We start from the raw sequence: 23345 nt of genomic DNA on the forward strand, positions 1-23345 counted from the left end.
TCTTTTCTTTTTGGGTTAGAACACTTTTTATTGGCGCTGTGGTTTACGTAACACAAAAAACAGGAATAGCGTGGAAAACAGGATTTATCGCCAGAGTGTGCGAAATGCACGCATTGAGTTGCGAGAAGAATAAACAGAGAGAGGAGACCACGTACCAGTCCGTAACTTTGGGCTGTCTCGTGCCTACGTCACAATCGTGACGGGCCCTTTATCGTGTTTCCTTGTTTTATATCGCTGGGGATATCTCGCTAATTAGTTGATCACACGCAAGATGTAATCAGGGTACGACACCTCGACGTCCACACAACAAATACGACGGTGTATCGGTGGGAGATCGTTTGCCTTCAGGTGTGTCGTCTGCATGCGGGACACCGCGTATTGCCCTAGGCGGGTACATGGCGTCTCGTTCGCATAGTAACTGACTCTACAACACGGATTATCCCAACGCGCTGTATACTGTCGGCGGCAGGAAATAGCTGGAACACCTGCCTCTGAAACAGGGGCGAGGTGGGAGATGAAATGGGTGAGTTGCTTTGTATGTATCTAAATTTAGAGGGAAGAAACGAGTCGGGATCAAAATTTGAAGTTCATGGAGTATTAACATATTTTTCGGCTGTGCTGAGAGCTTCCCGCAGGTGGCTGGGACAGGAAACTGGCATACCGTGTTAAAAAACACGACACTGTTTCAACTATAGATTCATTTCGTATAGTATATTTTATTCATTTGTCTAGATTAGTTTTGTTTCAGTTCGCAGTTCATGAACTTTGCACAAATACACGTACATGTAATATCATAATCCGCAGTGCTACCTCCCTCATCTTTAAGTTAGGCCTATACATAGGTTTTCTTCTTTCCCCAATGAAGTAATCATCGGAAATGCTGATGTATTATGATAAACTGCATCAAGGAAAGGACGAATTATACATTTTGATGGTTATAGAATGAACGATAAGTGATAATGTTGACGTTTTAGCAAAATAGGAACACATGTATGCAGGAGTATGATATTGAAAATTCAGTCGCACGTTGTCGATATGTTATTTCAAGTGCCAAATTCCCACCTATAATATCAGAGAGAGGTCAGACCAATCAGGTTGTCAAGATATCGATGCGTCAGAATTAGAGTCTTTCACTAGTGTTGTAGAAACTTTAAACTTCCATTTATTTCTGTTCCTCGCAACCAACCCCAACCCTCAACAATATATAGCATGCTCATTGCACCAAACGTTGGACGACAATAATTATTATAGGAAAAAGAAAACAGTCAAGTCATGTCCACAGATCTACGATCAAACGCTGTGACATATACAGTAGTATCTTGCATGTGCATGACCATATACCAAACAGGACCTTTAATTCATTATGCAAAACGCACCTGAGTGCGTAGATTTGACCTTCGTATGCACGGATGAGAACAAATTATTATTTTTCTCTCGCTCTGTCTAATTCACATAGACGGAAAAATATAATCATATCGGAAATATTCTGAAAGATCGTGGGGAGTGATGAAAATTCCAAAGCAGCGACGAATCATAATACATTTCAATCCGACCAGAAACTGCATATAGAAAACATGTCATGCGGAATACATATACAAATTATATGACAGTGTAATAATTGTATTCAGAGTTTGGATGCTTGTAGTCGTGGAGTTACTTCATCGAGGACAAACCATTTTGTAGTGCCGATCTTATATTTTATTTCATTCTTCCTTTTTTATGAGTTGTTTGTTTGTTTGTTTGTTTGTTGTTGTGTTGTTTTTTTTTTTTTTTTGGTTTAACCTTTCTTTAACCTTTCTTTGTTGGCCACATTGCACGCGATTATCGTATGATAGTCAATATTTACAGTCATGGGATGATTCAATATGCACAATAGAATGAAATTAACAAGTATAGGGATAGCCTCCTTGTTAATGCTAGTTGTCTCTTATTTGTGAGCTCAAGTGTCAATTTGAAATAAAATCAATTTTGCCAAGAAGTAAGTGCATTATTCTTAAACTCTTGCTATACAATCAAGATAGTTTTGTCCAAAGGCAATGACAGGGAAATTCAACAGTAAACGTGGACAAGTGACGAAAGATGGAAAAAGAGCTAAAAATGAATTGATTAAAGTAATGGTTGTTATACATATATTCATATCTTCTGAATCATCGCTCATTGTCATCATATTTTTGTTGCTATCATCTCATTCATGGTAAGTCCAATTTGACTGCTGGTACGGTCTTTTACTATGATATGACATTATTTGTAAATTGTCGAAACTCACCAATTCCTTGGTGTTCAGAAAGATACACTACTGTACTCATATTTTCTCTTTAATCATTCGGCTGCAATCCACCACATCACAAACGTCTTGTAATGTCCAATAATGAAAGTGAGCGCAGCTCGTACATGACCCATAAACAGCGCATACAGACATTCGATATACACAGTATGCTTACTCTGGTACACAGCTCGTGTACTTTTGATATCGGCAGAAGTAATGAAACAGAGTTATCGATTGCGACCGAAACGCCTTCAGAACCGCAAATAGTTCATGTATTGAGTAAGCCATTATGATTACGGTCCGCTATATAAAAAAGAACAAATGTATTGATCCTCTGCTATGTCGTCACATCCCGATAGCAAAGGAGATTACGTAACTGCTTCTTCAAACGAGAAGTGCCAAGATGGAATCTATGCAAGTGATTTTATATTGGCAATCACACACTTTTATTAACTATATGAGAGTTTGGCAACACGTGAATGAGCTCTTAGCAGAAGAAAGAGCAATATTCTACTTGTCATGACACATCATAATCATAAGCGGCAGATGCATATTATTTTCAATCCACGACTCCTTTTTAAACGTACGTAAAACATTTTGTCCAAGGATGTCCGCTATGGACCGTACTCGAGTTCTAAATCCATGTTGAAAGAGAAGTGCGCAATTTTAGTCCTTCAAATTGACTTTTACTGCATATGAAGAGTAAAATCTAGCCTAAAGAATAATAAATGGTCTCAGGACAACCAGAATTAACAAGGAAAGAGAAGAGACTTGAAGGATTGCCATGTTTTCACGAAAAAAAGAAAAGAAAAAAAGGTCACAATCGCACATCACTAATCATTACTTTGATATCTTAACTAGATGAAGTATATAATGATGTTATCGCTTCACAAGTTTTCCACCGTCCAATACAGATGACACACATCGGCATTACATGACATATTAAACCCTGTTTGGCTTTTCATTAATGTAGCACGTGATCTAATTGGGAAGAAATAATACACACCACATATACTATGCAGAATTGTGTTTCAATCACAGCTAGAGTAGACCTCCTGCCGCACTATCGGTTTTTATTTTTTTATTTTTTACTCTCATGTTGATCACGGTGATCCAATCCTTTTTTCCTATTTCTCAAATTCCAAGACGGCAGAAGTTTAAGTGTACAATGTACATGCCTGGATAGATCGATATGAATGAAACGTGTCTGAACTTGAAGATAATATTTCACATCCGTTCAATTTTTGCATTTTATTTGTTCACAAATCAATTAAACATAGGGGGGGGGGGATATTCACTCCCTCTCTGAATGGTGTTATTGCATGTTACTATAGGTAATGCAGCCCAGAAAAAAAAAAAAAAACGGATAATTGTGGACAAAACACTGCTGAAAATAGTTTACCCCATTATTACATCTGGGGCATCTAACTAGAGTTTTTGTTTGGGAGCGCAGAGGAGAGGTCTGCCTGGAAAGATTGACCCTCTTTTTTTGAAATGTATAGGATGACCGAATAACGACCCACTTCTAGACATATTATTATTCTCCTTTCTCTTCAGTGCTTTCGTCAGTCTCAATTCAATAGAAGGTTGGTGGTTGAATCTACCTACAACGCCATATTAGAACTAGTATGAAAAAAAGGTGAATGATAGACAGATAGTACTATAAAGACAATCAGGTGGACAGAGAGATAGAAGATGAATTATGTATGTATATATATATATATATATATGTATATATATATATATATATATATATGTATATACATACATATTTATATATAATATTGATATATTAATAAATAGATATAGATTGATATTGCTCATATGGGTGGATGTAGATATATAGACAGCTATAAATAGATAGATAGATAGATAGATTATTGAATTTGGGGTGTATGCTTCCTTTGTTTCTCTTAGTGTTTATTGAATTTTTGTGGGGTGAGAGCTGTATAATTTTTGATCATTTTGATATGTCATAGGTTTTGCCATGAAATTCATTGAGTGCACATGAATTTGAAACTTGCTTGATATTGTAATGGAGACCTTACAAACCTAGTCTTCAGCATTCAGTTACAGGGGAAGAAACCCTTTATGCAAACCAGATAAAGTTATGATGATTTAATAATTCTGCTAGCAATCCAAAGATACAATATACATGTATGTGCATTTTCAACAGTAAAAAAACAAAAACACTCTGGAAACCTTGAAATTTCCCTGTCGTGGAACGTGTAAGACCCCTTAACCTCCCTAACAAACAAACAAACAAACAAACAAACAAACATAAAAACATAAAAACCTATCACACGCTGTGATACCAAACAGGGAAAAAATGGAATAGCTGTCACATCCGCTTATGAATATGCTACAGATGCAAGTAGAAAACTATCGTGAACATATCGACCATGCAAGGAACATAACTGCTTTTTGTCCAATTGCTCTGACCATGAAAAAATCATGATTAGTTTGAAGGACGGAAAGGACAAACACCAATAATAAACAATAATCGAATGACTGCTCTTCATGCCCCGCTGGCGCTGCATGAACACGCGTCTCACTGGGTTTCTATAGCAACGGACCATACTACTAGCCGAAAACTGCCGCATAGTTGCACTCGAGCGGAACCGACCACTCACTTTATACAGGAAACAACGCAAAGGGACGCTATCAAACCATTCATCTGAAAGGAATCTTGTTACGTCACTGCTGTCGTTTGCCGCAGAAAAGGGGACAGGCTTTCGTGTTCGTACACATGCAGAAATGATTGTATGCCGGATTTGTAATATAAGCTCACCTCCAAGTTAAAAAAAAAAAAAAAAGAGAAGATATTGTACGCAATTTGCACCGCATGTACACGTATCATGCAGCTACAAGATTGGATGTTAGTTCGTCCCTGCATTTCGCCTTGGGGGCAAACATCGGATTAATTCCAGAACTGTATACTGCATCATTTTTTTTTTTTTTTTTTTGCAACGACAGTGACAGCGACATTCTATAAATTAGACGATGGAAAGCTCTTAGCAGCAATCCAAAGGTATCCCTTGTTCAAGTTGTTTTTCCTGAATATGGCAAAAATGCATAAGAATAATTGGAAGCGTTTATTTCATTAAACTCGGATCTAAAAACAGGCAATTCTATAATGTTTTACAAGTCATGTTTACACCAAACAGCCGTGGCAATCGCAACTTCATACGTGCAAATCATAAATTAAAATAGGTGATGACCTTTTAGCATCTTCACCATTATCCCTCATTTTGGATATGGACCAAAATAAAGACTTGTAGTACGCTTTTTTCTGCATTTATGAAGAAGGGGGTGCATTAAAAAGCGTAACAATGGTGGTTAGTAGTGTTACTTTGTTCGGCCGAACACATGATTCTATGCTACAGAGCTCTTTCTGGCGTCGTGAACTCATAACAGGTCTATCCGTTGCCATGGTTTCTGCACGCAGCGTCCGAGCAGACAGCATTACGTAATCACAGAGCTGATTAAGAGTCCTCGTTGAGGTCACGAGCGAGATTGGATTCCAGCTTGCTATGATTGCTTTTTTGAAACAACTTTTCGATTGTAGGCGGATAAAAACAAAAGGGGGAATCAGTAAATCCACACAAACAGACCTGGGAGATGTTGGCAGCAGTCTAAAAAATGACAAGAAAGTAGGGTCTTATAAAAGAAGTTTTTTTTTTCATTTTTATTATATCGAACAATGATGATACAAATGCAGATATATTTCTGATTTCATCAAGTAAGTATAAGGCTTCCGTTAACAAAATGGACTAAATGGGGCTGTTATAAACAGATACAGTACATTGAAATACGTTGTAGACAAAAACAAACAAACGTGCCAATCTAACACCTAATTACCAGTATACAGTAGTTGATTTGGGTGAGTGTCATTACAAAAACAGCTCGTCATGACTTTTCTTTTCTAAATTCAGAGTGACCACATTATCATTTTTTCTCCTTAGATTCAACAACCATATTCCTTGCCGTGTACGATACCATTGATTATTATTGACAGCGACGTCATTTTGACTTTCAAGGTCATGTTTACCTTTGGGAGCAGTGATTTAAAAAATGTTCAAGATGTCACTTTTGATGCATTATGTGTAGGTCAGTTGTGTCACAAAACAACCTACCATATAACATTTTTGCAATAAAGCCTAAATTGTAAGGAGACATCACTAATTTTCTTATTAAACCATAGCTGTAGACGGTTTAGTCCGGGACATTATTATTATAACTGTTGTTTACATTTTGTATATTCAACAATATTTAACAACGATTATACTGGTTCATATTTTACATTGATTGTTTCTATCCCTAACTCACATTTTAAAATTATTTTGAAGTACTAATGCTGGATTTTTGTTTCATCTGCAAATGATGAATTATGCCTTTAATCAGTACCATTCATACTGGAAAGAGCACAGTGTCCCACAGTATACTGAACACATTGTGAACACAATGTGAAACGGAACATTCCTGTGTGAACTCTCCGTAAAAACAAGAACAAGAACAAAAACACAAACACAAACAAAAGCAGAAACAAAAACAAAATCAAACCAGCAGTGCGAAGTCTTGTTTACACTGTTAAAGGGATGGTACAGTATTGGTGGAGATGAGAGTTGGGCTTTTAACTTTTTGCGAGATACCAAGAAAACACTTATGATATAGTACAAAGCATACCATTTTAAGAGGAATTCAAAGTTTATTTGATGAAAATCGGGTTTGGAATGACTAAAACATCCAAAAACAAAGTTAAACAAAGCAATCGTAATAAAGTGTGGGTCCCACACTTTATTAAAATCACTCTTTTTTGGATATCTCAGCCATTTCAAAACCAATTTTCATCAAATAAATGTTGAATTCCTCATACAGGTCATAGAATTACATGCTCTTTCATATTTCATAAGAGGTTTCTCATTATCTCACACAAAAAAAAAAACCCGTAAGAAACCTGAAATTAGGTCTCAACCAAAACTATACGATCCCTTTAACGTCAAGCTTTTTCACACAGTCGACTATGTGAACACATTGTGAGGCACTGCGCTCTTCCCCAGCAGGGATAAAGGGGTAGAGAGGGATAAAACGTAGCTTTGATAGGTTCTTATAAGCGACTATCTGTTTAATTGTCACCTGTAATTTCCTCCCCAGCTGCGGAGCCAGAAAACGAGAACAAGGGAGTGGCGCCCGAATCATCTCCGAAAGCGGGCGATGATGGGCAGCCGACGGGTGACGAAGATGGATCGAAAGCAGCCGAAAATACGAAGTCAAGCAACGAGTGCAGCGAATGCGGCAAGCCAGCTAAATTCTACAGCATCTACCAGAAGGAAAGGACTGTTTTCTGTTCCTCCGAATGTCACGCAAAAAGAAACGGAAGGGTGAGTTAATCGACAGCATGGAACAAGAAGGGGAAAACATATGTCAAGAGTACAAACGCGTCAACAGTTACAATCTTAGCATGTGCAGATAAAGGTCATTGCAGGTCTTCTTTCAAAATTGACTTGTAACAGAGGTAATATGAATGGATACGAGGTCTTCATGAAAACTGTTACTTTGTACAATATAAACCTATCAACTAGGTACATGTAACGGAATGTACACAGGGGAATGCGGATATTCTTTCAACCAAATTAACAAAAGGTATTCATTTAGCACTTACATGCAGATTTCCATTTCTTTTCATCTACTCTTCTAAATCAAAACATCACTCCATGTTCTGAAAAGTCTGGTTCGGAGGACTGGTCATGTGCAGACCACTGCAATCATGTGAACGGACTTATTCATTATTGCATTTGACACATTGTATACCATCCTACTCACAGACTCACAACCACGCAAATATCAGAGATAACGTCAGAACGTACTTGCTGATTAATGTTTCAACTACTATAGTAGTTCGCTTATCGGGATTACAGTCAACAGTAACTCAAATGACGACATTGCTCGTACAGAATTCAAAGTATACTAGAAATAGATATCCAATCACTCAGTAACTGAGCTGTAAAGATCAATGATCCATGGGCACCGTAGTTGGGACAAACTATACCATATGCAGCTATGGTTGGAAATTGATTATGAATAGCCAATGATGGTATTGTCGATGAGTGCCGAAATATCGTAGAAGCCTTTCATGGTATATTTTGTGCTCATTGACCTTCAAGCCTAATTATTTATGAATGAAACTAACTACCGGCATATTATGAGAGGAATGTCGTTAACCTAAGTGCCTCATTAATCATGAAAGAATCTAAAATATTCATGATCGACAGATTGATATATTCACATTATGTCGTCACTGAGACAGCGAGTTCGCTGCTCAATATGCGTGAAATCAGCAGCTGCAATGTTGTTGAACACATTTTATCTAGTGACATGCGGATATGTGCGCTTACAACGCGAATTTCTCAGTATCCCAGACTAACTCTTGCAAGAGACCACAGCGCAAACACATCGTCATGATCGTAATATTATATGGCATGCTTTATCGATATATTCATTATATGTTTAATCAACCAGTATTCTTGTCAAAACTCCATAATTTGCTGGTGTTATTCGATCGTCGATATATTCACTGAAATAGTTATTACAACATCAACGACTTCTTGTTTTCTTTCTACGCCTTCGCAGGAGACAACTCCAAACCTGATGCTAGTTCAGCTTGATGACAGCGAGGACGGCAAGGGGGAGGACGGGGAGAAGTCGGGCCAGCACAGCAGTGAAGTGGTCGAAGAGGAGGTAAGAATTCTACGGCTAGTTTATCATCCCTCATAGGATGCATTTGAGAGTATCATATAATTTCCCACATATTGCAGGATTGTTTGAGGTATGATTTGGGGACGCACTCAGAATGGTACAGGAAGTGCATGTTACAAGGATAGTGGTTATTCCATCAGCAAAAATATTTCTGAATTTCGAAAAGTTACTAAAAGTTACTCATTGGACGCCGGTGGTCTTCAGTGACTTACCTACATGATTAAAGGTTACAGGAGAACCTGAACCGTTCAATTCCAAGACAACTCCGAGAACAGTGCAAGAAGACTGCAAGAAGACTGCACGACTTACTGTACTTCTGTAAAAAAAAAAAAAAAAAAAAAAAAAAAAAAAAGTCTCGTCTAAAAAGATGTCGCAAACAAATAAAACGCAAAAAGTAATAATCCCATCGACTGAGACACATCTTTCGTGTGGTGAAAAGCTTTCAGAAATTCATGAGATTGTGCCATAGTTTCCTCTTTTGTGAAAACTTTAGCATTCCCTTGTCATGCTTGTTGTCTTGAAATGAAATGAAGTGTGATAAACTATGCCTACAAGCTCATGAAATATATGATGTGCTTAGTAGATTTCAGGCGTAAATAGGTATTTTGGACTTGCTATCCTGCAGTCTGACCAATGTGTGTTAGACGCCCAATGCATGCCAACCAAGATGACCGTCTGACACTTAATTGATCGACATTTATTATTTGATTTTTGTCCCGCTCCGCACAAACGGCATACTTTCTTTCAGTTCTGTAATATGCCTGTTATTTTAATCATGCAATCTACACACATTGAAACCATCTTTGAAAATATGAATAACAAGGATGTGCCAGAACTGGGGTTTGATGAAGCCACTTGGGCCACGTAATGTTTGAACTGATGAGCAGAATAAAATTTCTCTGCGATTCAAGGGATAGGAAAAGAAACCGTTTTAAGATATTGGAGTGTACAATGCATCATGCTATGTCAGAAACTTAAATCCTTGTAATGTTCAGTACACCTACACACATCGACAGAAGTAATATTGAATTGACACGGCTATTGTAAGTTTAGAACTGTCATAAATCTGATCCCATGAAGATTGATGAAGACATCTTTGAGGCGTGTCAGGGCGGTCTAGCCAACAACAAAATCCTGCATAAATTACTGGAGGACGGGGCCGACGTGAATCAGAAAGACGCCAACGACCAACCTCTGCTCCTGTGCGCTGCGGCAAATGGTGACATCACCACACTCAACCTCCTGCTACAGAAAGGTGCAGACATCAACCAACGAGGGAAAGGAAAGACCACGCCCCTTATGATAGCTGCCGAAACGGGAGCTAAAGAAAAGGTAACCTGACATGTAAATAAAGGGGAAAGAAAGAAAAGAATAGTACGAACGAACGAATGAAAGAACGGAAGAACGGAATAACGAAAGACTGAAAATAAGTAACAGGCAAACCAACGAATAAACAAATCAGCAAAACACAAACAGCCACTGACAGGAACTCCTTGTATAGTTCCTGCTTGGAAGTATCTTTGTAATCCCAGTGCAGTCCCTGTAAAGTCTCTGCAATTATAGACCCTGTGTATGGTCCCTTCATCCTCCTCGTGCAGAAGTCCCTGTATTGAAGTCAAAAGCATATCAGAAGATATTCTGTTTTTTTTTTTTTGTACTTTCATGCCACCTTTTTGGTCGACACTGTTATCTGCATTATCATCATCATCATCACCACCACCATTCTGTTGCAATTTCAACCTCTTCGTGTTTATTGTATGAAATCAGTAAGTACTCGGAGTATCCCACCGAAATAAGTGGGCATGCTCCTCGTCAGCTTTTCTCAGTTTGTCAAAAGGCATTTGACGTAATATGGGGACACTGATGATGAATGATGGAAAAGATAACAAAAAATGGCAAAGTTTGTTGATCATCGACCAAAGAATGTTAATAATTGATGATGTAGGTATACGCTCATTCCCGAGAATTAACCAACCGAATTATTATCCGAAGGAGAAAACGCTACAACGAAGAGCGAGGAGATAAAAATATCATAATAGACTGCCCATAGGCCCTGTCCGATGTAAAGATTTATGTTGATTATGTCATCTCAATCGTATATACACGCGCTACCTGTTTGATTGTGGTTCTTTTATCTGCTAATCGAATAGTTACGGCGGAGTTATTCGAGCAGAATGAAATATGTATCGATTTGCCCTCACTTTCGTGTCAAGCAGACAACGTGTTTTGGCCATAATGAGATGTAAGCAATACCATGCCTTTGATACAGGGACTACCATTAGGTTTGTATAAGCCTTCGTGTTTTTTATATAGAGACTAGTGGCAACCGAAGTCTTTTATTAATCACTTTCGCTATTGTTATAAATTAGTCTATAATTCAAAGGAGACACGCTTAACGCAAGCACAAGTAAATTCTACTTCATATTGGGCTTTGGGAGAAGAAATGCCTCCGGTTTCAATGGCACAGAATTTAGGCGAATGTGTACCTCATTACAGTAAAGGCTGTTATTGACCTATTTCCGTGATGGAGTTTATTGTCACATTCGTTGCACAGAACAGTATGCAGAACATTTCGGAACTGAAAGAAATTTCCAATATGACAAGTTTCATCCATTATTTCAAACTTTTCACTGGTTTATTGCTTGCAGATATTACACACCACGCAGTAACTCAGTTGAGAAATATAATAACTCTAAGCTAATGGGTCAATTACATAATGGATTACCAAATTACCCACTCAACAGGTGTCGTTCTTACTGAGTAAAGACGCGGACACGACTCTGACGGATGAAGACGGGAAGACAGCCCTCCATCGCACTGAGAGAATCAGGGTGAGTGCCGATTGCCAACGATCTGGGTCCACCGTTCCGTCATTCTCCGGATGATAATTTTAAAAGTGCTATTAGCTTGATCCTGCTTGCATTCAATTTTTGTATGAATTGGATCTATCGTGTCGAAGATGTTGAAAATCTGGCTTGAATACGAACTAAGCATACATGCATATCCATAATATTTTCACTAAAATTATCTATATAACGCGGATGAGAAAAAGAGAAAGGTTGAAAGAGAGCAATCCAAGAAAGTTCGACATTTCGCACTGGGCATTTAACAAACGTCTAGATTAGTTTCCATGCTACAGAGCAAATTACTCAGTAATTTTGGTTAAATACATAAATTCAGTCGGTATCACTGTTTCTACAAGACAAAAAAAAAGTAATCAAAGGAATCATAAATTCAGAGATCACAATGAATGCCTTCATTACTCGGGGACATAACTGTCGTCAATGAAACAGTAAACATATGCTACTCCCATCCAGGTCACAAAATGTGCCGAACTTCTGATCGAGAAGAACCCCGAACTTCTCCAAGCTATCGACAACTGTCAACAGACGGTACTCCACCAGGCCGCTGGAGAGGTAAGCTGCCTGTTCCCACATCTCGTGTATACAACTCATAGAGTGTATAGTGCATTATACCCAGAGTCCACATCAATCGACATTAAGATCTGTTCAACAAAATGTGAGTATATAAACTTAGAATGCGTGGGAGTATGTGGATGCTGGGGTATAATAGTTATCTTCACCCCATGAAGTGAAGAATAAACTAGGTCTATGAGTGTTTGAAGTGCATAATGTTAATCCACTTGAAGCCAAGTTATCACTTGGTTATCCTACATTATTTTTGGGTTACATCCTACGGAGTAGCAACCGCCGATTCAGTGTGCACGACGGACAGCGAAAAGAGGATAGAGTTACGTGCAACTGTTTAAAGACGATCACGTTTGTTTGTTTTTTAATCACATGTCGTAAGAAATATTGGAAGAAACACTTGTTTACAGAAAGATGTATTTTATAAATCTGGCTGGAGTAGTGATCATTCGTTGACATTTCGCAGAAGTCAGTGTTTTTGCATCAAGATAATATGCATCTGCTTCATCTTCTGTTTGTAATAATTCCAATATGATGTGTGCATGCGTCTCTTGTCTAGGGCAACAAGGCACTCGTGGACTATCTGCTTGAGAAGGGAGCTGACGTCACAGCTACGGATAACCTGAAGCGCTCCGCTCTGCACTGGTCCGTCATTCAGGGCATGGTACGTTGTTGTCATGGTTACTCGCCACCGTCAAGGTCTCAGTAAAGCATTCAGTAGATAAATAATGCCTGCCTCATTAAATGCGTACGCATTCATGCATATAGGTGGTACACACATACAGATAAGCCTGAACGGCCACTCAACAACGGTTTGTGTCACACATGACATAGTTTATTGTTTAATAAAGTCTGAGTAGCTGCTACCATTGTTCGCCATTTTTTTTCTGTAATTTGAATAAAGTAATCGCTTTATTCAACTAGAAAAATCACAGTCAATTACAACGGAAAACAAACCTTACACAACAAAACAATTTAGCGCATGCACGAAACTGGGGGCTACTATACGCAATACCCAAATGCATTTTTAGTCCTGTCAAAGGAAAAAAAAAACAGGGAAGGATCCGGATTACGAAGGCATTACTCATGACTCCTTCAGTTTCATGTAATTAGTATTCATTACACATTTCGAGAAGTTTTCGATGTCACTTGGCGATTTTGTAGTTAAGAGTTCTGCTATGAAATTGCTCGCACAATCCATTCTAAACACGACCCAATATTTTTCCCACTAGACATTGCTAAACAGACAGAGAGGCATAACATACAGATGTAGATTCGATCGTAAACATATTTGTTTGAGAGTCACCTCTGGATATTGCATAACATGACCCTTCTCGGGAAAAATACGACGAATTATTTTGTGATAGGTTTTCTTTCGTATAGCCTGCTCGAGGATTGCTATTACAAGTCAAATAAAAACAAACATCTTCAAGGAAGATATCAATAACTACAACCAAGTGAGTCAATGTAGAACAGAGACAATATCTCAGCTGAGCGGAGTTGGATTTAGTTTTTACTCGGCAACCAATTAGATAAAGGGTGCCTACTTTCCGCAGTTCAGCAGTTCAAGCCCATTGTAATAATCGCATAGCCGATTACTTTTATTGTGACTATAAATAGGAAATCAGTATAAAGTGCATTGCCTGTGAGAGCAAGCGCCGCTGCCATGCAGCGGGCACAGTCATTATTGATAGCCCGAGTTACGAGAGAGAAAAATGCTCAGTCCTATGATGTTGATTGAAATACCCTTTTAGCTGGCTATAATTCATTATCTCCCAATGACGGCAGGAATCAGTAGTGGAGAGCCTCGTCAAGCAGAAAGACTGCTCCAAGGTGATCGACGAACCGGATCGATTCGGTGTTCGACCGATACATTACGCGATACAAAGCAATCGACCCGATATCGCTGAGCTGCTAATCAACCAGGTAAGGAGCGGCTGTAAGTTATGATTCTATCTTCAAGCAGCAATTAAAGTGTGACTATTATTGATCATTGATCAACGAGATGGTGCATTGTATTCAGTATTTGTAACTTAGCATTGAAGGTGAAAATGACAGAGTCAAACATTACCGATATATACTTTCGCTTATCAATCTTTCTTCAACTTAAATACTTTCTTCAACATATTAGGGCCTATGTTGTAATACAGCCTTATCAATATTTTATTCGCAGACATTCGGACAGAGATTAGGCAAGCATAGACAATAATATACACACAAGCAGGCAAATACATACAGACAGACAGACAGACATGTGGACAGATGAATAGACAGAGGCTAGCAAACACTGACAAACTGACGGAGAGACAGACAAATAGAGGTAGAGCTATTTATCACCAAGATAGAGGAACCAATAAGTAATATCTCATGACTATTTTTTTTCCTCAGGGTTGTGAGCTAGAGGCAGGTGAGTCGAGGGGGTTGACTGCCCTCATCTACGCCGCTGCCTGCGGCAAGAAGGACATGTTGGCTCTCATGATCCCGAGGTGTAAAAATATCGACATCACAGACACAAACGTGAGTTGACCACTTTTGGTCATTTCATTTTATTTCATTGTGTGACAGAAAACGAGCTTCGATCATTTTTACCTCATCCAATCACAGAGAACTCTTAGATAAAGTATATAAAGACACATTACTAACTGCAAGTGTCGACGTTGATAAAAAAAAACAAAAACATCGCTGTTGTGAAGAAGGCTTGTTTGCAATGATTATGTCTATCTTTTATATGTATGCATTCACTTATTATATTTTCATCTTTTCTTTTGAAAGCATTTGAAGAAATTTGGCCCTAGCAACGTTATAATAGATAGAAACTGAAAAAAAGAAATAGTCGTAAATTAGAAGAAAGGGGACTTGAGGAGACAGACTTTCTGAACAATTTCAATTGATGAATCTTTGTTGAATCTTTTTTTTTTCCCGCTGGTCTTCTCAGGGGTGGACGGCGTTACATCACGCGGCAAAGCGTGGGGACGAGTCCGTCTGCGCTCTCCTGCTCGACCACAAAGCCAACCCCGACCTGCAGGACGAGAAGAGGAAACAGTCGCCGCTCTTCCTCGCCGTCAACAACAAACACGCCGGCATCGCGAAGCTTATCGTCGGACGCAACAGCGGCAGCGTAAATATCAAAGACGACAGGGGGAGGTAACGTAGATCTCTGTGCTACTTGATTCTCGATTGGTAATCAAACCCGATTTGTCAACGGTTATGTATACTCCTTGATAAGAAACGGGGTTATTGCGACTTGCTTTGATACATACTTATCTAGTTTTAGAACCTAGATTCACAAAGTCGTAATCACCTGGAAATATGTATGTGTAAAGTGACAACTTGCAGACACATTGCCTTCCTTCTGTTCATGAGGAGTTCAAAGTTATACGTTCGTCAGTTTCATTTGAAATTGTCAAACGGAAGTTTGATTATTCAAATTCATGAAATTCTTCCGTCAAGATCTTTTCTTTTCATTGCAAGTGATTGACAAATTGCCCTAGTTTGATTCCAGTCTTTTCTTCTTCTTCTTCTTTTTTTTTTACACTCCAATCGAAGTGCAACATGGGACGCTGGAGCGCTATGCGATAGGAATACATGTTCCATTTTGCCTAATTAATCTTCGAAATTCCCCACCTTCGGATTCTTGTTTATATCATTATTATGACGTTAGCAATACATCTAACATTTCTTTTTGACAAAGTAGATTTTTGAATACATTTTAAGAGTTTTATTGCAAAATGAGCTAAGCGCCATTTTCAAAGTAAGTCTATCATCAGATAGAGCAAAATTGAACCTTTCCAGTAAAATTTCACTTGTAACATAACGAGGAATATTTTAGAAGTTATGATTAAAAATATCCAATACTTTCTAATAATTTTCCTTGCTTTTTATCAACTTAAATTACAAATATCTCACTTTAACAAAAATAGAGTTAGCTCGTTTTGCAATAAATCTCTTCGTTTCTTCACCAACGTTATCAAAGTTTTTCTTCTTTTTTTTTCCAGGTCGGCACTGCACTATGCAAGTGAACAAGGTCAACTCGATATAGTCAACGCCTTGGTGGAAAGCGAGAGCTCTTCTGAAAACAGCAAAGATCAGGGGTAAGCTTTCAAAGAATGACAAGAAACATGACTGAAAAAAACCTCCCCTTATAACATTTCTCAAATATCAAACCGTTTTGGCATTGATACACTAGTAGGTTCGCTTTTCAGACCACCATCTTCTTCCTGCTCCACTATAAAATTTTGATAAACATTCTCTCCTTGGTTGCTAAAAATGTATGCTGCAGTCATCAAAGGAGCAGTCTATGAATGAAACCCAGCTTGGCAAGTAAAGTTTGTTGCCGTCGTCCTTGTCGTTGTTCACCTGAAAAGCAGTTTGATAGCTTTTCTTGTAAACTAACTAAACAAGAGCATAATCTTTCAAGGTTAAAGGGGATGGCTAGTAAATGATCAATGGGAATCAATGGGAATGCTGGGGGATGATTGTTCCGATCCTTGTGGGATTCATTTAAGAGTACATTATTTTTATTTTTATATCTCTTGTTGTGTGAAAATTGTTTGCTTCAGAATGGTCTCATATTCAAGTAATGTGCAGTTTAATGTTTAGCATGCCTGTACAGTGACGGGCCGATCGTTAACGGCTCTGCACATTACTTAGTACTTGAATATGAGACCATTCTGAAGCAAATGATTTTCACACAACAATAGATCCCACAAGGATTGGAACAATCATCCCCCAGCATTCCCACTGATTCCCACTGATCAGTTACTAGCCATCCCCTTTAACAATGATGGCGCTCATACTGCTTGCCATTCCTATTAAAACATAATGATATAAGAAATCTAAAGTAACGAATGAACTGAACTCAGAGATAATGATATCAACATTACTCGTCGCTTTGTGTTGAATGATGTAGGAACTCCGAACAGACGAACTTAATCAACTCTCCAGACTCATCCGGTCATACCGCCCTCTACCTGTCGGCCCAGAATAGTCACCGGCAGTGCTGCGAGCTGCTCTTACAGAAAGGCGCGGTGATCGACAACATCTCCCGGCCTTTGCTCTTTGAACTGGATCTCGGAGAGCCCGAGGTCGAAGAGGAGAAAGTGGAGGATGATGAGAGGGAATCCCTGTCTCCAAAAGATCGTTATGGCGTGGAGGAGACAGCCAAGGAGGAAGAGACAATTGAAGACTTAGATTTAGGTGAGTAAAATGAAAATATACAAAGACACACACAAACAAAAATATCAGAGATATTACGTCAATATCAAAATCAGAATTTCTTCATGCATTAAGAAATTTAGAACCTAACGCTCGTACGTTTTGTATGACAGTGAAATCGCTTATCATTCTGAAAGAGGTGAATGAATATTATGTCTGAAAATCTTAACATCTATATACTAGTAAGCACGAATATTTCTTTGTCTATGCTACGGTACAAAAATGAAGCGAAAAAAGAAGTCAAAGTTTATAATCTCAAACTTTCACAGATAATAGACTGAATTTGCCTTCAGGGTGGGTATTTCGTTTTCTTTATGTATGATGTGTTGTCTATTATAACTTTAATTCAAAAAAGCACAATGCTCGAAGGAATTTCGGGGGGGGGGGTTGATCCACAAAATGATCTTTCAAACTTGCCAAGTAGGAACATTGAAGACGACAAATATAATCATCACAAATTAAAGAACATCAAGAGGGTACCGATTGCGTCATACCGTATTATTAACCATACCTGCAATCATGGGAAATTGATACGGAAAATACCCAAATATCGCCTAGATGTCATTTTTAGAAATGGGGAGCAGTTTGAAGATTGCCGAGTAAGCAAACGGTCAAACCTGTCATGACATTCTCATCACATACAAGTCACACAGAATAAACACTTCCCAATGAGCTGCTATTTTCGTCTAGAGTTCAAACAACATGCTACCAAATTTTCGTTCTCACTAAACATTTCACATTAAGAGTTATTTCCATCACTCCCTCTCCCTCCTCTCCCCCCCCCCCCTTTTACCCCCTCTCTGCTCCGCCTCTCGATCCTCCTCCCCTCCCTATTTTTCTTTCTTTCTTTTATTTTCCTCTTTCCCTCTTAAAATGTATGTTTGAGAAATGGAAAGTAAACGGCCCCAAGAGAAATGTAGTATCGCAGTTTCTGCAGAAGTTGCCCAACGAATGAGCTCTTCATATTTCCTGGTTGAATCCACATGAAAGGAAAAGAAAAAAGAAAAGAAAGAGAGAGTTTAAATAAGATTAAAAAAGTTAGGTAAGTGGGGCTCATTCAACATTTAGAGCAAGATATCATTTAGTCAGCTAGGTTGGAAGACAGACAGAGAGAGACAGATAGAGAATGGCGAGAGAAAGTGATAAACACATAGATAGATAGATAGATAGATAGATAGATAGATAGATAGATAGATAGATAGATAGGTAGATAGATAGATAGATAGATAGATAGATAGATAGATAGATAGGTAGATAGATAGATAGATAGATAGATAGATAGATAGATAGATAGATAAATAGATAGATAGATAGATAGGTAGATAGATAGATAGATAGATAGATAGATAGATAGGTAGATAGATAGATAGATAGATAGGTAGATAGATAGATAGATAGATAGATAGGTAGATATATAAATTGATAGATTGATAAATAGATCGATCGATCGATAGAAAGATTGATAGATGGATTGATTGAATGATTGACTAATAAACATATAGATTGATTGATAGCTGGAAAGATAGATTGATAGATTGACAGATTGATCGATAGATAGCTAGATAGATTAATAGATTGATAGATAGTTATAACTATCGGTGGGTAGATAGATAGATTGATAGATAGACAAATAGATAGAGTGATTTATAAATTGATCGAGTGATAGATAGCTAGATAGAGAGATAAATTGAGAGAAAGCTTGATAGATAGATTGATGGATAGATAGATTGATCGATAAATTGATAGATAGAAAGGTAGGTTGGTAGATAGACAGATAGATTGATTGATAGATAAACCGACAGACAGATAGACAGACAGGCATACAGTCAGAAAGAGGGAGAGGGAGCGAGATTATGTTTCGAGCTCTCAATATTACCCCCTGCCTCCTCCCACTTGTGCTGGTGATGATGATACGCTTTTTTGCGCCCTTTAGTGACGGCTTACCGGCGAAAATTTTGCACTCCTAATCCGCGTGAGAGAGCTACCCCTAAAAGAAATAAAAATAAATTTCAAAAAAGCCCCCGAGCAAAATGTGCCATTTGTCATGACACTGAATAACACCCCTCTCCCTCGATAATATGATAATGGGAAAATCATCCCGGTCGACAAGGACGAGGAAAGAATGAAATATTGCAGCATCTTACGACGTCCGAAATATCACATTAGCATACTATAAAAAAAATAAAAAAAATTAAAAAAAAACCCGTATGAGATTGTTGTGTTTTTTCCCCTCTGATAGAATCACGTCTGTGTGCTTTTTCACTATCAGAAGGTTATGTGAATGAAAACACAATCGATTTTGACAATTCATCTAAGACGTGTGTGTACGTGCCGCACAAGGGGCTGCACTTATTCTCATTTCTGTTCCGATTTATCAATGAAGAGTGTATATTTCTGCTCAATTACCCCCCTGCCTAACTTTATCTGTCGATCTATCCATCTATGTCTTTCCTAACTATCCAATTTCAATCTATCTATCGATCTGCCCATCTATCTTTCTTTCTTACTATGTATATTTATAAATCTATCTCGTATCAGGACAATTACCTCCCCCCCCCCCCCCCCGACAATTACCCCCAGCTAAATACTGGTTAGTGTTAAGGTTAGAGTAAAGATTAGGGTTAGGGTTAGGTTTAGGGTTAGAGTTTGGGTTAGGGCAGGGAGGTGACCTCCCTGGTTAGGGTTAGGATTAGGTTTAGGATTAGGATTCGGATTACAGCAAGGGGAAGCGTCGGGGTAATTGACCAGGGGGTAATTGCCTACACCGATCTATCTATTTTCGTGTTTGTATGATACTACTATATTCAGGTATAATTGACTTAAATATAAATATAATGAATTTCAAGTATCAAGTTAAGTAGTTCAAAAAATTAAGCATTGTATACTTAGATCTAAATAAATAAGTATATATATATATATATATATATATATATATGTATATATATATATATATAATTATGTATAATTATATATATGATATACCCATGTAAATATTTTACAGGGGGAGTGGCAGATACCGATGCAATAGCGCTGAATTCACGGTACATTTATGAAGGCCTTGGTCCCCCACCAAAGTCATCGCCCCGGACCGGGGGTAAAGGGAACGTCATCCCTCGCCGGCAGCCGTCCGTAGACCATCAAGAGTCCTTCAACATCCGCTGGAAGCAACTGCTGAAGAGCAAGAGGAGAGCGGAGAGGAACATCATGACAAGGTGAGTATCGTCACCATGGCAACCAGCCGGCATCAATGCGATACAGCTGCTTGGACCATTCTCGCAGGCTGAAATAAAATGCGAGAAATGTGTATTTGTCTTTGCTTTCGATTCCTTTTTTCCCTTCATTTTTTGTCAACGCTATAGTAATCATATTCTCGGTGGCACATAGCCAACGTAAACATTCTGACAGCGCGTTGAACTTGGAACAGACCTTATACCCCATGCATGTTTAGACTGCGCTCGACGATGTCAAAAATAGTTGAGACGGACAAATCAGACGGAGCCGCAGCGACGCTACGCGCATCGTTTGCGGTGACAGCTATGTAAATAGTACGCGTCATTTGAACGCAAAGATTGGCGGGGCGGGCAAGAAGAACTACACTCGGTAGAGGGAGAAATTGGCTTCAGTGTAAACATTTTACTCCTCGTTTCGGTTGCAGTTTTCGCCATTAGTCAGTCCGTAAAATCAAAACACAGAATTTGGATTGACGAATAGACGGAGTAGCTGTCATTGACATACCGGCTCGACAGGAATGAACATGACGAGGTTGTGTTTAAAGATAGGAAGTGTTGCGAAACGCGTTCACGAAACAGACGAAGCAGTTAGAGCAAGAAAGCACCAACAGGTGCAACCAGGTAAAAGTTAAAAAAAGAAAAGAAATTGCGATTTATGAAGAATGCACATGCCTTGACCACTGCCTTATGTTTTTCGAGCAATAAAATAATGCAAGTATTGTCGGTTGAGAGTAAGCCTAAAGCCTAAGTATTATTAAGTTATACATGGTGACACGACATTTGCTCCTGCGACAATTGCTCCGGTCGTGTTTTCTCCGAGGACTCATGGTTAGGGTTGGGGTTGTGATAGGGTTTTCGATTTAGTTTGATGTGAGGATAAGGATTATGGTTAGGGTTATCATGGTTATGTTTGTCTGTAGAATTTATGACTGGTCTAGCGTGCAAATATTTCACTGGAGAAATTTTTACTGGAGCAAATATCATTGAACCATTTTACATTCACGGAAATGAGTAACAATACGGTAATTAAAATACATATATCTTGATTATATTTCTCTTCTCCCTTGATTCATTTTTGACACCCACAGAGGAAGTCAAGGCTCCCCAAATTCGTCATCCAATAACCAATCGCTGACCGGCAACGAACCCCTCACGAGAAACAGCGGGCGACTTCGACCTCCGGCACCGGGCCATTCGGGCTCGCGGTCGGCGTTGACTTCGACCAATGTGCAAAAGGGCAGGTTGCCGAACAGGTCGCAGAGTTCGAGGTCGTCGATGCCGATCAACCAGCGGTCCAGCAGCAACTACTCGGAGGCGAAGAGATACTCGTATTCCGTGGTCACTAGATAACATGCATTATGCGTCCCACCCCCCCCCCCTCCTCAAAAAAATACAAACAGATCAAAACGAGAGAACTTGAATCCGCCAAGTCAGCATTCCTGACTTTACATGAAAAGAAGTCATCTCTACATTAGGAAAACAAAAACGTATTTGCTGAATAATAAGACAATTTGGTAGTTATGTAAAATGCTGGCCAATCGCTGATGTCTGATCTCTCATACAATATAACTGTGAACGCTATTTGTATTGGTCTTGCAATAATGCAACAAAAACGTCAAAGATGTCTTCGCAAGAAAGGCACAACTAAGCAGCAGCCATTCCTTTGGGTATTCCTTGGTCTCTTTCAAGTCGATGAAAATCGGTTTTGAAATGGCAGAGATGTCCACAAACAAAGCAAAACAAAGCGATCCTTATAATAGTTGAGTCACATCTTTTATTAGGATCGCTTTGTTTTGGATATCTCAGCCATTTCATAACCAATTTTCATCAAAAAATAAAAGCTGAAAACCCTCTTGGAATTACATGATCTTTCATATTTCATAAGAGGTTTCTCATTATCTCACCAAAAAAGTTAGAAGCCCGAAGCCAGGTCTAAACCAAAACTATACCATCGCTTTAAGCATGTCATTTTTCAGGAAGACAGAGCGTATTGTATTGCTTGAAAATTTTGTTTGGAGTGAGTGAAATGCATATCCTATTTTCTTTAAAGTGCGATTAATCTAAAAGAAAGAATAGAACAGAAAAGACAGAATATGCTGCAAGGCTGAGCATGCATGATATACATGCAACATTTCAACTGATGTAATGTGCACTTGATTTTAATTCGTTTACTCCTTTTTTCTCGGCTAGAAACAAGTAACTGTCATCGCAATGTAGCATCATATTAAAAATTAACTGATACCAAAAATGGAGACTAATTGGACATAGTCTGAGTGGAGAAAAAGTATTAGCTCTCATTTTCAGAGCAAATGAAATCGAGTGAGGACCTCGAGAAAGGGAAATATGAATGACAACAAAAATTGCTTTTAATCAGCTTTTAACACTAAACATGTCTTGCTTGCTTCTCCGTTTTTTTTACGCAATACACTTGATCTATTCAAGGGTTCGATT

At 38.5% G+C, this 23345-nt stretch overlaps 1 protein-coding gene across 1 annotated transcript; it reads left to right on the forward strand.

Annotated features, from left to right (window-relative positions):
• Positions 1–519: 519 nt before the first annotated feature.
• On the forward strand, positions 520–22244 carry LOC140237080 (uncharacterized). The gene is made up of 14 exons (XM_072317020.1): positions 520–523; positions 7421–7647; positions 8897–9004; positions 10103–10354; positions 11767–11853; positions 12340–12438; positions 13010–13114; positions 14239–14376; positions 14839–14967; positions 15386–15594; positions 16446–16541; positions 17360–17646; positions 20666–20876; positions 21983–22244. Exons 1-14 carry the CDS (start codon positions 520–522, stop codon positions 22242–22244), a joined length of 2214 nt encoding a protein of 737 aa, XP_072173121.1.
• Positions 22245–23345: the final 1101 nt, after the last annotated feature.

This window comes from Diadema setosum, chromosome 13 (genome assembly GCF_964275005.1).
Source record: "Diadema setosum chromosome 13, eeDiaSeto1, whole genome shotgun sequence".
Taxonomy (NCBI): domain Eukaryota; kingdom Metazoa; phylum Echinodermata; class Echinoidea; order Diadematoida; family Diadematidae; genus Diadema; species Diadema setosum.